Genomic DNA, 15,176 nt, shown 5'->3' on the forward strand with positions numbered 1-15,176 from the left:
TAAAGAGCTCTGTGGATACTGACACATGGATCTAAATCCCAATATCACACCAGTAAAATTAAGATTAGGTCAATGGACAAATAATTTAGATCAATAACACTTTTACAAATCAGGCTGGAGTTGATTTAGTGAGGACAAACCTGATTAAAACCAGATTTAAACAGGTGCCAGAGAGAGAGGATGAATGGGATGTACCTGAGCCTGGCTGCATGCAGGAGAGGAACAGTGCAGAATGCAGCCTCATCTGAGTCTGCTCTCCCTCTGTTATATCCATTTATTTGGGGAAAAAAACGATGTTTCAATACTTCCAGTGCAAGGCCAAGTCACTCCTGCCCATGCATCATTCAGCAGCTCAAGCTTTTCTTCAAATTTAAGCCATTATTCAGCTGACTCAAATCCTATTCCCTGGTGTAGCACTTACAGCTCCCACTTTTGTTTTAATTCCAGAATCCAGATACAAATACAATACAAACCACAACTGCAGTCCCAACTAGACTTGTGCATATTTGTAAAAGATAGCAAAAAATATTCTTTGGTTCACATGGAGAAATCCCAAGTCAAGCAAGACCCCAGGTAAAAGTCAGCATGGCTCAGACCAAGAAAAAAGGCACTTTCAAAATGAAACAACTATTTTTATTTTTTTTTTAAGTAGCACTTAAACAAATTCCCACTAAGGGAAAAAAAAAAAAAAAAAAAAAAAAAAAAAAAAGCAAAAAAGCTGGAGGATAAATAGCCAAAGCCCTAAAAAACTGAGAACTAGCAAGACATTTTCAGCTGACTCTAAATCAAGTCTGGTTTGGTCAAAGCCTCCAAGTTCCTTTTTGGTTTGAGTTGAGCTACATTTGATTCTCCCTTGGTTTGGCTAGAAAGCTGAAAAATCTATTTTCACCCAGTATTAGTCACCCCAGGAAATGCTGGACTATGATTTAATGGGATGCCAGGTTGTGTTCTCAGCAGTTTTATCTTGATCCCCTAATAATTGAGCTGGTAAAAAAGGCATTTAAATCACAGCACAAATTCTGCTGCCCTGTGCTCCTCTCTGCCTCTGGTGGTGCTGAGGGTGCCACTGGGATGGTGAGAACTGGCAGTGCTCCACCAAAATCCCAGATCCACCAAATCCCACGTGCCCCAGCTCTGCCCCACACCCAAGATATTATCAGAGTAATAACACATTGCTCAACCAAATCATAAAAAGGGTCAAATTATGGAGACCTAAGAGAAACAGAAACCCTCTTTTGAAAGGGCAAGAAAGGAAGTTAATTCAGAAACAAATTATCCCTTGCAGTATGAAAAAGTGCCCAGCAGAGGTAATCAGCCAGCCAGCCTTTTCCTGTCCCCACAGAGAACAACAAGGACACTTCTTGTTCTCAACCACTGCCAATAAATCTTCCTTTGCTGAGCAGCTCCAGGCAGCAGCTTTGAGCAAGCAGGATCTGCAAGTGAGGAATGAAGCTGTGGCCAGGCCAGGCAGCTCACCCAGAGCTTGGCACTTGTCTCAGCCACAACATCCCCACTCCAGCCTGGAAATCCTTCTGGCTTGGGAAATGCACCTTGCTGGCTCCAGGAAGACTCATCCCCTCCAGGGGAAGGATTTCCTCCAGGCCAGTGTGTGTTGGGAACTCCTTTCCATCACACAGGAGCTCTCCAGCACCTCCTGGGATGGCCAGCACGGAGCAGAGAGGCCCTTAAAAGAAAATTAACTGGTTCTCTGAATCCACAGCACACTTGCCAGATTTCGGCTGTGGCACTTGGGACACGGTTTAGGGGAGAACACAATGGTGCTGCTTTAATGGTTGGACTTTCCCAACCTTCATTATTCTGTAAGGAGACATCCCATCCCTGTACAGACAAAATAAGCCATCTTTCTTCTTCAGGATAAAAATTCCTAATGCAGAGTTTGAATCTGAGGTTTTCTTTTCATAAAACAGCACCTGCAAAAGCTTCAGCTCTCCAGAATAATCTGAGAAAACCCAAAAAGGATGGAGAGACCCTTAAAAAACGATATAGTTCTCTGAGCCCAAAGAACCCTTGAGAGATGATGGTTGTAAATTCTGGAGAAGAGGCTCTTGCTTACAAGGCTCCAAATCTTGTAATCATTCTGCTAAATGAAAATATTTGTTTAAAGCAGTCCAAGTGTTTTAATTTTCCTACTCTGAGGAAGAGACAGCAACTGAAGCATCTCTATTTGCAATCTATTCAACAGCTAAATCAGAGACAATGTGACTTTTCTAGAAACCCACAGACCTCTGGGTCTGGAAAAGTCCTTGGACACACAAAATGGACTTGGATCACTTCTGTTGAGAGTGACACCAGTCACATCTTTCACACAGTAATATATCAAATTTGGGATCTTCCTCCTCAAATTTGGATTATCTCAACAGCAGCCTTGCTGGTTATCCACTATCATCTCACAATACCTATTTCTGAGAGGCCACCTGGGTTTTTCTGAGTTAGACTCCTGCACAGGAGTCACTGCCATGACAGGCTACATCAAAGGCAGAAATTCTACAGCAACACAGAGCACACAGACCACTGAATTACTCTTTGCTTGCAGAGAGAATTTTTTCCCCTCTGCCCTGCCTGTTAAAACAGCTCAAGGGAATTAGTTTAATGCCCAGTCCACATGGCTTAGAAAAACTACTCCATGCAGACTTGATTTCATGTTTTTCTAAGGATTCAGCTCTGGAAATCAGCACTTGTATCAATCTGCTGGCAAGGAGAACACAGCCTGGAAGCTGGGATGCCTGGGGAGCTCCATCAGCTCAGGGATATTTATTCCACAACCCACCCAGCTGATGTTTCTCCTAGCAGGACATGAGGGAGAAAATTCCACCAGCACCCAGTTAAGCCATTTTAAAATCATATATCCTTCACTCCAAGAGGGAAAAATTAAAAACCAGGCATTTTGATCTTCATCTGTCAGGCACTGAGTGTGATAAGACTTGTGATAAAGTCACTTCTTCATGGGATAAGGAGGAGTTTCTTGGCCTTTTTGAGGCACAAAACTGCAACAGCAAAACCAGCAGCTCCCACTGGAGCTTCTTGGCCATTTTTCCCAGTCCAGACATGGAAAGCACCCAGTTTACCCCTCCCTGCTGGGATCATGGCAGGTCTGGGTGGTTCAGGGGAGCTCCAAGCACCCTCCTGGCAGCACCTCTGCTTCAGCTCCTGCCAGCAGCTGATATTCCCAACTTAAATAACTGAGGAAAACTGTCCAGCACTCCCCATTGTGGGACAGGACCATCCCTCATCCCAGCTTCTCCAAGGAAACAACCAGGGAAGCAGCAGGAGATCTCTGAGCCAGTCTGGATCTCCCTGCAGGAGGAAAAAAGAGTTGTGGCCATGGTTTCAAAGGTGTGAAATCTTGTCCTGGGCTGATGAAGCTCATCTGTAAATCTCAAGATTTGCTTTCTAGTTAGGAAATGACTGTGTAAATAAAAGCTTTTATTCTTCCAGAGCTGGACCCTGCTGGTCACTGGGGCATGAAAGGCTTTGATACTGTCAGCTCTCATTTTAACAGAAGAATCCCAAGTTTTCCATAAGCTGATGAATCCTGGTATGGCCTCAGCAAGATCAGGTTTTGGCCATTCCTGACAAAACCAGCCCCAAAGCCTGCAGTGACTCAGAATTCAGTTTGTTTTCCTGGACTTCACTGGAACATTGAAACCTTGAGATCTTCAATCCTTCAAGGGTTTGTTCTGCCCTGTGGCTGAAGGCCAGATCCATATGGGATGTCTGACCTTGCTGGAGCTTCCCTAGACCTGAAACCATCAGGAGAGCACCACATCCAGCAGAAGCAGAACATCTATTTCACCCCCAGGTTTTCCCCATTGCTCCACTCACTGAGATAAATCAGGTAAGAAATCAGAGCCTTCCTTCCAGCACAAAAGAGAGGGAAACACATTTTTGTCTCCATTAGAAATGTTCTGCAGCCAGGCTCTGCACAACTCTGTGAATATCCTACAAAATTCCTTCCTTTCTCACCCCAAACTAATTTCAGCTGTTAATATTTCCCCTCATCATCTATGCAAAAACAACACCACCAAAACCTCATCTCTGAGCTGTTCTTCCTCCTTAATATAATCTTATCATGATACTCAATTCTATCTCATCCACCAGGAATTAAAAGTTGGTTAAGGTGCATCAACCCAGCAATTTTGCTAATTTAAAATTCAGCAAAGAGTATAGACCAAATGCAAGGAAAAAGAATAGCAGATATCTTAAAGATTCTTCCCACTCATATGGAAAATTTTTTCATCAACAAATTCCTTTTACTTCAGAGGTTTGGAAGCTGTTTTGCAATCTGACTTCAAGAAAAATGTAAGATCTAAAAATATGGTTCACAATCTGTTGCACAATAAATCCAGCAGAAATACAGTGCAACAATTAGATAATTATAGTTAATAACTCATCATTGCTTTCCCACCACTTTCTTCTCCCTCTTCAGAGCAACAAAAGGAAGAAACAAGGAAAGTTTTGCACAAGACACCTTCAGGCTGTGAGCTTATTTTTCAAATCATCTTTTGTCATGGAAGCCAGGATTACTCACATGGATGCATTTAAAGCTCTGGCTCACTTTCCTAACAGGCTGAACCCACCCTTTTCAGCCTCATGTATGTAATCACAGCATTTGTATCATGACCTTTAAAATGCTTTGGTGTTAAGGCAACATCCCCAAAACCCTCCACAGAGCTGCCTCACCCCACAGGAGAAACTTCCATCCTCTGCATCACCTACACATCCTTACTGCTGTTACCCTTCCTGTGGCATCCAAAGTGGAGAAAACTGCCCAAAACTCCTCTTGGTTGACACCACTTTACTTCATAAACTCATTTTCTTCTTTGTGGTCCTGCTTTGTATGTGCCAGGTGTAAAAACACAGCAGACAAAGCACAAAATACCATCCAGCTCTGTTCTTTCTCAGGCCACAGCCCTGCTATGCAATCAATTCTTTTTCACATTGAGATCACATCCTTCTCTTTCAAAAGAGATTAAAAACAAGTGGGAGATTTTTCCTTGTTTGTTGATGTTGTTGAATCATCTTTGATTATTTTTTTTTTAAGTCCTCTATTTCTCTCCATTTTCCCCAGCCATAAGCAGAGGGCAGGAGCAGAAGTGCAAGCAGAAGGAAAACTATTGTGACAGTTGTCCCAGCAAACTGGCTGTGAAGGCTGAAATATGTGCATGCCTTTAGGCACCTAGCCCACAAATCCCAGCCATTTCTCTGAGAATTAACATATTTCTTGACAACTCGACTTTGAGACTGCACAGGAATAAAGCAACAGAGTCAAAAAGGCAAATAAAGCAACAGAGTCAAAAAGGCACTGCTTTGGCTGGCTCAGGGACTCAGGTTCTGGCCTGTCCCCTGTGAAGGGACAGCCTGGCTCACCCCACAGGCCTGACTTGGAGACAATGACTTCAAACCCCAGTTCTGGTCAAGTGCAAGCTGGGGTGAAGCCACCACATCTCATAAATCCCAGGTGACAGAGCTCTTAGTGTCTTAAGGGCCTGCTCCTCCAATGTTTAACAGTGTTGACAATTAATCAGTGTCCAAATTAATTGTCAGACAAAGTAATCAGTGTCTAAATAGCGTGGAATGTCTGACTTCAATTTTCAGCTACAAAGTTTGGATGGTTCCATCAAAGGACCTAAGAAATCTTCTGGTCCAGGCTCCCAGACTTTGGCAGCCAAAGCAGTCCATGAACCAGTTTGCTTGTCCCTTTGAGAAGTTCCTTTATTAGCATTTCTCAGTAATTAGCATTTTCTGGCTCATTTTTGCAGCATTCTTAGCTTGTTAACAGCAGATTTCTGTAATATCCAAGAGCTGGCTGCCCTGGAGTGGCTGTGGTCACCTACTGCATGTGTTTGCAAAGAGGAGCAGCCCAGAGAGAGACAGATCCCACAGGATGGAGGAACAAGCAGCACCATCTTAACCCAAAAGGGCACATTCTGAACCTCTGCTCCTCCCAGCAGCAGGAAGAGGTTGGGATGTGAGTGATTTTGCTCATCCAACCCAGGTACTTACATGATACAGAGCCAGGACTGCTGATACTGCACCCCTGTGACTGTGGCTGTGACCCCTTGAATTGTGTCTGATAAGAGGTGAACTGGGAAGAGAAGAGAGGGAAACATCACAGGCTGTCCTCATTTATTCTGCAGCTGTAAATAACATTTCCTTCTAAATGGAAGCTGACTACTAATCCCAAGCATTCCTATCTGCCCAGTGGATTGATGCAGGGGTGGGGGCTGACAGAGAGAGATGGAAACATTTGTCCTGCTGCTTTTGAACTGTGTCCTTAAACTATTCACAGCTTAGAAAGGCAGCTGCTTTCTCCTCCCAACATCATCCTACTGCAGTACTGGGTTATTAGATTAGCATTATCCACCACACACACACAGACAGGACTGGGAGGGCTGTCACCTTCCCAATCCCTGCCCTCTCTCCCCCTCTTCCCAGCTACTGCTCTCACACTATTTTATGGCACTACTTACTTTTGGTTCTTTATTGGCAGAAAGCCTAAATTAAAGGGATTACAAATGCGAAGCTCTAAGACAGGTAGCAAGAAGTAACCAAAGCATGAACATGCTTACTACATGCTCAGGACTTGACATATCTGTAAAACAAATTCACTCAGGCTGTGACAGTTACATTTGAGGTGCGATGGACCTGTTTGTACATTCATTCCTGTTGACTCTGAAACATCATGGGTGCCTACAGAGAAACAATGCTCAGTTAAGCTCTTCACATCTTGGGCTACAAGGCAGTGGTTTTAGACTACACTACAACATTTGTTGATAGCTTAAGGTGACACCAGAGCCAACAACCTTGGCTAGGGCTGCCCTGGTTGAGCTTCTGGAGGAAAATCAAGTGTCTCCCCCATCTCCTCCAGTGGGTTGGGAGTGACAAAAAGAATTAACCCTCCCCAATTATTCATCCAAAGCAGGCAAAATTACCCAGCCTGTGTGAATTCAGGTGCAGAATCACAAGGCAAAGGAGCCATTGACCAGCAAGAGTCTCTTGGCTTTACAGCACTGTCTGAGGACAAGCAAAACAAAAGGGTCCACGCAGACAAGACACCCCAGTGCTGCTGACTCCTCACCCCAAAGCACCAAACAGGTGATTTTCATGAAACAGGGGCAAGACTCCACCAAAACACAAAAACCCTGGAGAAATGAAGCCCTTCAGTCTGAGTGACACAGGAAAAAAAAAAAAATCAACCCACGGTGTCACATGCAACATGCAAGGCTGGGGACCACACAGTGAGTGTCCAGCACCCCAGCACAGCAAGGATGGCAAATGAACAGCAGCCCACCAGCAGAGCAAGCCAAGAGCTGATTACCATTCCCCTCCCGCGGCGTCCCTGAATCTGTGAATAAAGTGTTCATGATTTTTTCGAAGTTGCAGCTGGGCTCCATGTTCTCGGGATCCTCGGCGAAGTGTTTCAGCATCTCCCGCAGAACATCGTCCAAGGACGTGGCTGTCTCATCCAGGATGATGCTGGCTCTGGCCAAGAAGCCGTCCAGGTCTCGCTGGGCTCTGACCTCCTCCTCAAAATTCTTTAATTTCAGGTACTGTGGTGAGAAAAGGTCACAGCATGAGACAGTTGTACACAATACCAGCAAAGAGAATCCGTGTCCTTCACAAGCTGTTTTGCTGAGGTTACCACCCAACCAAAGATTCCACTGATCATTCAGATCACAGGACAAAAGGCATTTTATGCATTAATGCATTGAAGGTTTGCATTTTCAAGGCTTATCCTAACAGTGTGCCCACAGGTGAATGCCCAGGTACCATTTATACCCTGATATAGAAAGCAGAGTAAATTTTTAAAAAGACTTTTTTTTCAGCCTAGAAAAAAGTAGGGTAAGTTGGTCTAAAAGTAAAAATACTTAAGGTAGTATTTTAAAATATTCTTTAGGTTCAAGTAGTTCAGAAAGATTGAAAAAAATGTGGGAAAGTTATTTGGGAGAACTGGACACTGAGCTCAGCAGCACAAAAAATTACAGTATGAATCTCAGTGCCAAGTTACCCCAGTTGTCCTCAAAGTGGGAACCATGTGTCCCCAGTGCTCCCAGTTAGGGAGCCTGAAGGGAGGTGGGGAATGCCATGCAGCCCATCACATTTTCTAACATTTGCTAGATTTCTGTTCTTTCCACTTCCATGGAAGTTTTCTTCCTTTGTGGATTTAGCTTTGAAGCAATCATGAATAAAACACAGCAGAGGCTGAAACTATCCCACACAGAGCCCTGGATAAGGAGGGCTGGCAGTCCTGGCCCTCTCCTCAACATCCTAAAACTGAGTGAGGAAAGGGGAACTGTGCTGTTCTGTGGCTCTTCCTCTGATGGGAAAGCTGCCAGGCTGAATTTGTGATGCTGAGAACCAGATTATCAAGAGACACTGAAACCCTCAGCTCCCCTCAAGCTCAGGAAGAAGCAAACTCTGGATTGCTTTGACAAATCTGATCCCCAACTGCCTCCACAGCCAGGACCATGCCACTTTTTCTCCAGGGTACAGGGCCACCCCAGAGCCTGACTCATGGGTCCTCTCCTTCCATGCACACTCTCTCTTACCTTTTCCATTTATAGACACAGGCAAAAAAATGCTAACATCTCCCTAATTACTGTAATTATCACAGCAACTATCAAGTTGTCAGTACACATCCATTGCAATTAGCACTGTTTTACTTTGCATCAATCACTCTTTCCACAGCATCCTTGAGAGGGAGGATTCTCTGAAGTGTTTCAGCTCCCACCCCCAAGGCTTTGGAACCATCTGCTCGTAGGAGAGGAGACGGTGACACAGCTACAACTCCACCTCAGAAGTGCAAGCACTGAGTCTGCCTCAAATTGAGAGCAGATCAACACACACCTGGAACAAGAGTTTTCAAAATAGCCAAGGTGGCTTTGTGTCACCAACTTCTGCACGAGAGAAACAACCAGAAGCAGAAGAGCAGAAGGAGAAAGTTGAGGTTTAGTCAAAAATTAATCAAAGACATTCATGTGGGTTATGAGCCCAGATCACAGAATCATGGAATGGTTTGGGTTGAAGGGACCTGAAAGGTTATTCAGCTCCAACCCCTTGCCATGGGCAGTGACACCTTCCACTAGCCCAGGTTGCTCAGAGCACCATCCAACCTGGCCCTGGACACTTCCAGGGTGGGGCAGGGCCTCACCATCTTCATGATAGAGAACTTTTTCCTAATATCCAGTCTAAACCTACTCTCTTTCAGTCTGAAGCCATTTCCCCTTGTCCTGTCACTCCAGACTATTGTAAATAATCTCTCCCCATCTTTCCTGTAGCTCCCTTTGGGTACTGGAAGGCCCCAGTTCATCTCAATCAATGCTGATCCTGAGCTGAGCCTGACAGCACCAGCAGCAGCTCCTGCAAGGCAGGAGGATTCAGCTCCAGCTGAGCCACAGGCTTCAAGCAATACCTTGGGAAAATAACTTTGCATGCCTCACTGCTGTTTCATTTCCCCAGTCCTTTATAGGAAATAGGAGGAAAGATTCGTATTTCTCATACATTTATCATTATTATCACTTCCCAAGATTAAGGAAGGCATTTTAGAGTCATGGAATGGTTTGGGCTGGAAGGGAACTCAAAGCTCATCCTGCCATGGGCAGGCACACCTTCCACTAGCCCAGGATGCTCCAAGCCCTGTCCAGCCTGGCCTTGGACACTTCCAGGGATCCAGGGGCAGCCACAGCTTCTCTGGGCACCCTGTGCCAGGGCCTCCTCACCTTCACAAGGGAGCATCTCAAACACCCAATCTAAATCTCCTCTCTGAGCTTAAGGAGGATTTATGCACATTAAACATCACAAGGCAAGCAGCCACCATGAAAGGAGAGAAATCCATCACTCCCTGAGATGCACCAAAATCAAATTACTGGAAGCACTGGCACAGCAAAGCCTCAGCGACAGCTCAGGCACAACTGTTCCAGCCAGGACCCCTGTTGGGTTCAGGGGAGATTAATGAATGCTGCCTCACTAATATTTTTAGCTGGATAGTCAAGTCACACCAGGAAACTTGATGCTGGAAACTCGATGCTGGAAACTGCTTAGGAAGAAACCCAAGCCAGCTACCCAAGAGCCATTGGAACAGCTCTGGGCATCCTTGATTGCAAAGCTCCACGTTGCACCGAGACAGGAGCAGAGGCTGTTGTGCCAAAAAAGGGGGAAAACACTGACACAGCCTCCCCTGACTTCAGGCAGGCCAAAATCACACATTTTAACTCATCAATAAGGCTCAAAATGCAAGCTCTCTCCTGGCTGGCTGCTCCACTTAAAGCCACCAAGCAAATTTTTTGTGGTGTCCAAAAATCCCCCAAAAAATCCTGTTCTCCTGAGCAGAGCTCTGCCTGGGCTGCTGGTCCTTCAGGCCAATTCCCTCAGAACCACTCTGAAAAGCTCAATCTGTGTGAAAACTTTTATTCCTGCCCACCAAGTGGCCTGCTACATAGCCTGAGACACAAACTGCCCTTCCAGAACCACAGGCTGCACCAGAGACAGGGACAACCCACAGGGAAACCTCTCCAGACCAAGCTTCTCACTTCTCTGCTGCTGATTCCCCCTCCCCAGACATTTGGAGCCATCTCCTCCATGAGTCAGGTCCCAATTTCCTTTGCATCTGAAGCACAAAATTTCCACTCATCCTCCCCGGAGGGAAAAACTGGCAAAAAAACTTTTTCTCAAGCTCTGCTAAAGCCTTCTGGTATTTGTGGCTCCACAGCACTAAAATGCTCAAGCATGAACTGTAGGCCAGAAAAAGCAAGAATCCTACAGCCCTGAAAAGGAAAAACAAAATAGAACAGACACTTATGAGTTAGCAGTTTCCAACTATTTCTTATCAGAGGCAGATCCTGCATTTGGGCTTAGAATTTGCACTTTTAAGTGATTAAGTTCTCAGGTTACTTTCAGTCAAGTGTGTATGACTGAGAACCTTGGCACTGGGATTAGACAAGACAAATTAGGGATAAAGACATTTTCATTCCTGAGCATGGAATTGCTTATTTTAACTTTCCATGATTCTATACCAACCAATGTTTAATTTTTTTTTGGTGGTGGTGGCTTTGTTTTGGGTAGTGTTTTCTTTGGTATTTTTTTGCTTTGGGGATTTTTTGTTAACTTGGGGAAAAGGTTTCTAAAGCTATCACACATTTTCCTCCCACTACTAATTCAGCCTTCTGAAATATCTTTTCAGGATTTGAGCTGTCTTAGAGGCCTAAAGCAAAGTAGAATTAAAGAGCTCTCTGGGATTCCCTAAAAAGCCCCCAGAGCTTACAAGGCTACACAAACTAAAACCTCAAGTTACAACCTGCAACAAAGCCTGAAATCCAAGATCTCAGGCACTGGCACAGCTGTCCAGGGCTGTGGTGGAGTGTCCATCCCTGGGGGGATTTAAAAGCTCTGTGGATGTGGCACTTGGGGACATGTCAGTGGTGGCCTTGGCAGGGCTGGGGGAATGGTTGGATTTGGTGACCTTAGAGGGTTTTTCCATCCTAAATGATGCTGGGATTTACCAGGATCAGTGATGCTACAAGCTCCCATGACAACAGCCACTCCTTTCAGCCCTCACCACGAGCCTCACAACCCTAAAGACAAAACTTCACATGGTACTAAATACAGAATCAGAGAATTAAAGAATGGGTCGGGTTGGAAAGGACATCAAAGATCACCCAGTGCCACCCCTGCCATGGGCAGGGACACCTTCCATTAGCCCAGGTTGCTCCAAGCCCCATCCAACCTGGCCTTGGACATTTCCAGGGGTCCAGGGGCAGCCACAGCTTCTCTGGGAAAGTTGTGCCAGGGCCTCAGCATCCTCACAGGGAAGTTATCAAAATACCAACCCAATTCCTCCCTGAGTATTTTCTGTGCCCTTCCACAGCTGAAGGTTTGGAATAACAGAGCCTGTACAAGTTATTTTGCACTTTCACCTTATCATTAGTGAGTTACAGCCTCGGGAGCAAGTGTAAACTAAGTGTGAGCTCCTAAATCTCCTCCTAGCCTGCTTGTTTCCAGGAATTTCACTCCTGCTGAACCTCGTGAAGGACGACTGATTAGCTGGAATAAAGAAGGAACCAAATCCCAGCCATGTCTGCTGGGTGTCTCTGCTTCCAGCTCCAGAGGAACTCAGCAGCCAGGATCTCTACAGCACTACAGCCCTGTGGAGGCAGCTGCAGAAGAGAAAGTGATGAATTAACATGTCAAGGAATTGTCTGGGACAAAAAGCAGTGGAACAATCAGAATTACAGAGAAATTGTTTGGAGAATGAGCAGCATGAAGCTTTTTAGGTTTAAACAAAGGGAGAGGAATTCAAGAGAAGAAGCATTTAAATGCCTTTTGCTCAGGGCAGTGACAAGCAGCCCCTCAGTGTGTTTCATGAGCCTTTTCTGTACTGGATGATGGAAAAATCGAATTGGTCACACAGCACCTCTACTTACCTTCCTTGATGTGTGCAGTAACACACAGCCAGCACCTTCACTTTCAGCTGGAAAGAGGGAAAAAGAAGAAAAACCACATCAGAAGAGTGCTACTATCAGAGGTACCTGACAGGCAGCAGGAGCCGAGCAGGAGGCTCAGGAAGAGGTGAAGCATCACTCTCTTGGCAGGGGATGATCTCTAGAGAAAAGCAGAGATTCAATTTTTACAACATCTCCCATTTTGGAAGCGTGAACCAAGCGCAGGATTGGCATTATCTGATCACTAAGGGATTGTGTCTTGCTGCTTTTTTTGGCCAGGTTTTTGTAACTCTGAGGTATTTTTACTCTTCCCTTCTCTCCCTCACTCTCCACCTCCCCAAAAATCTAACTCCTAATCCTTGAAGTAATCATTTAATCCAATGCATCGTTGTTTGATAGATTGAGGCTACGATTTCATGAGTCACCCTCCTTTGGAAACCCTCCTTGTCCTCGTTAAGGAGTCAACAATAACAGCCAGGCAGTTCCAAGGGATTGCAGGCAGCAACTCCAAGATGAGCACATTAATGTTCTGTCAACTCACCACGCTGCCTCCATAAATCTGAGGAGAAAGCAACACAGCTCTTGGGAAAGAAAACTGCTGTTTAGGGACTAGTAAATGTCATTGAGTACACAGGATGGGGGAACCCAGGAAATTCCCACTTCAAACTTCCAAGTGCCAACAATAACATTTTCTTAGAGTATCTACGAAGCATTTTTTGGTTATCAGCTACAAAACAAAACCAAACCAAGCTGCATTTGCCAAAATCCCACTCCTTGCAGCTGAGGCAGCCTCTCCATGGCATTATTTGTCCCACAGGTACTTTTTGTGCAGAGAATGGTGGAATGGTTTGGAATCCTATCTGGCCTTGAACACTTCCAGCCTGTCATCCTCCTTAAGTTCTCCAAAAACCCCCCAAGCCTGAGCTGCTACCAAAATGAAACACATGAACACTTTAATTTGAACTATCACAGCAGCAGCATGGAAAAAACCCACTGAAGACCAAAACTTTTCCAGAGGCCAAGCTGTGGAAAACTACAGAGATGTAACAGGGAATTACAGTTACTCAGATGAGGGGTTTGCTTCCTTTCCAGATCTCTACTTCCAAATCTTAACCTGTAAGAGCTGCTGCAATCCCATGACTTGGCCACACTCCTTCAAGCCAAGCCCTGCTACTCTCCAAAAAATAAGCTGAAGGTGCAACTCACGTTCAACTCCAGAAAAAAAAAACAAGTATCTTTTTCATGCAGAAAACTGCTTTAAACAAAATCATAGCTGATCAAACAGAAATCTGAGTCTTGTCCTCGATGGGGGGTTCAAAGGCTCCCACTCAAAGTGGGAGCAGAGCTGTAGAAATGAGGGAAAGGATTGACTTCATCCCCCCTAAACAAAATGAGGTGGTTCAGAAGCTTTGGTTACATCAGCCAACTTCTCCCAGATTTCACTTGGATGCTGCACATGTGATTAAAAGCATCACTTAACCAGACAAGTCTGCTGCTGCAACAGCTCCAATTATTCCTGCTTTTGACACGCCTTTTGGAAAACACAAGCTGTTTCATCTAAAAAGTGCAATTTATTATTAAAAAGCAAGCACCCAAATAAACCAGAAACATCAAGCATTTTCCCCAGGCTCTCACATTTGTAGTTCTCCAACGCTCACTTGCCCAACTTCCAGCCTAATTACACATGCAGAAGTATGTGGGGAGATTTGGAAGCCCATAAATATTCATTGAGGAGAAAACATGTTTTGGTTTATCTGCTGTTGCAAGAAATAGTTCGGGAGAGACAAAAAACACCCAAAATCCTGAACAATAGCAGGCACATGCTGAAGGGAGAGCTTCAGCCTGTCCTCATGGATGCATGGAAATGGAACAGAAATTCTCATTGTGCTTTTATCAGGCAGCAACTCTTGGCTCCTCTTATCATTCTCAAGGTGTATCAATCTTTGCTGACAGCTCTCTCACGTACCCAGCTGGAGGAGCACCAAGTGTTGCTTTATCAACACAAGCAAAAACATCTCATTACATCTGTTGGAGCAGGATCTTTCAAACTTTTCAGAAAAGATGTTTTGGGTATGGAGGTGGCACTTTGGAAAACCCAGAGCCTCATTCATCATTCATCCCAACAACACACGGCTCGGATTTAATCCAGGCAGGCAGATGGATGGGTATGGCCATCCCAGTTCTGGGCTGGTACCTTAAATGCTCACTGGAGTGCTACAACATCACTCAGGGATAGCAGCAAATCCACTGGAACATGACAAAGGAAAGGGAAAAATAATCAGAGACTTCTCAAGTGCTCTTCTGCCTCGCTCACATTAAAGATCCTTTTATTTCCTGCCAGGCAATGTGGGATCAGACCCTGCAGGTTGCCCATGTCACATCCAAGCCTGCCACTCATTTTCTCCTCTTCCACAGCACCATCCCTGCCTTCCTCCAACCAGGGAAGGGGTAAAAAAAGTCAACACCCTCAGCCTTGCACTTCCACAGAGAAGGCCTTCATGGAGATGACATGGATACAGAAAACCCTGGATTCACCCTGCAAGAAACTCCCCATCAGTCTCCTCAGCCGAGTCTTACTACCAAGAGCAGTAACTTGAAAATCTCAGTAATCTGAGATTTCACACCTGAACATCACAAGCACAATGGAACTCGAGGAGGAGGTTGGGACCACGTGAAATTTTCGTGTCTATTTTTGTGCCCTCCTTGCCGGACAGAGCA

The 15,176-nt window shown here is 45.1% G+C and overlaps 1 protein-coding gene across 5 annotated transcripts in view; it reads right to left on the reverse strand.

Annotated features, from left to right (window-relative positions):
• Window positions 1–15,176, reverse strand: part of SLC4A11 (solute carrier family 4 member 11) — a 102,945-nt gene that overhangs the window by 51,926 nt on the left and 35,843 nt on the right. For 3 of the 5 annotated variants that reach the window (XM_056489231.1, XM_056489229.1, XM_056489232.1), the window contains exons 4-7: window positions 12,441–12,487; window positions 7,340–7,571; window positions 6,649–6,711; window positions 6,025–6,106 (exon numbers count right to left, since the gene is read on the reverse strand). In XM_056489231.1, coding sequence (XP_056345206.1) covers window positions 6,025–6,106; window positions 6,649–6,711; window positions 7,340–7,571; window positions 12,441–12,487 — 424 coding nt within the window. The remainder of the gene's footprint in view (window positions 1–6,024; window positions 6,107–6,648; window positions 6,712–7,339; window positions 7,572–12,440; window positions 12,488–15,176) is intronic. The other 2 variants (XM_056489233.1, XM_056489230.1) reach the window with 1 other exon arrangement.

Source organism: Oenanthe melanoleuca, chromosome 4 (genome assembly GCF_029582105.1).
Source record: "Oenanthe melanoleuca isolate GR-GAL-2019-014 chromosome 4, OMel1.0, whole genome shotgun sequence".
Taxonomy (NCBI): Eukaryota; Metazoa; Chordata; class Aves; order Passeriformes; family Muscicapidae; genus Oenanthe; species Oenanthe melanoleuca.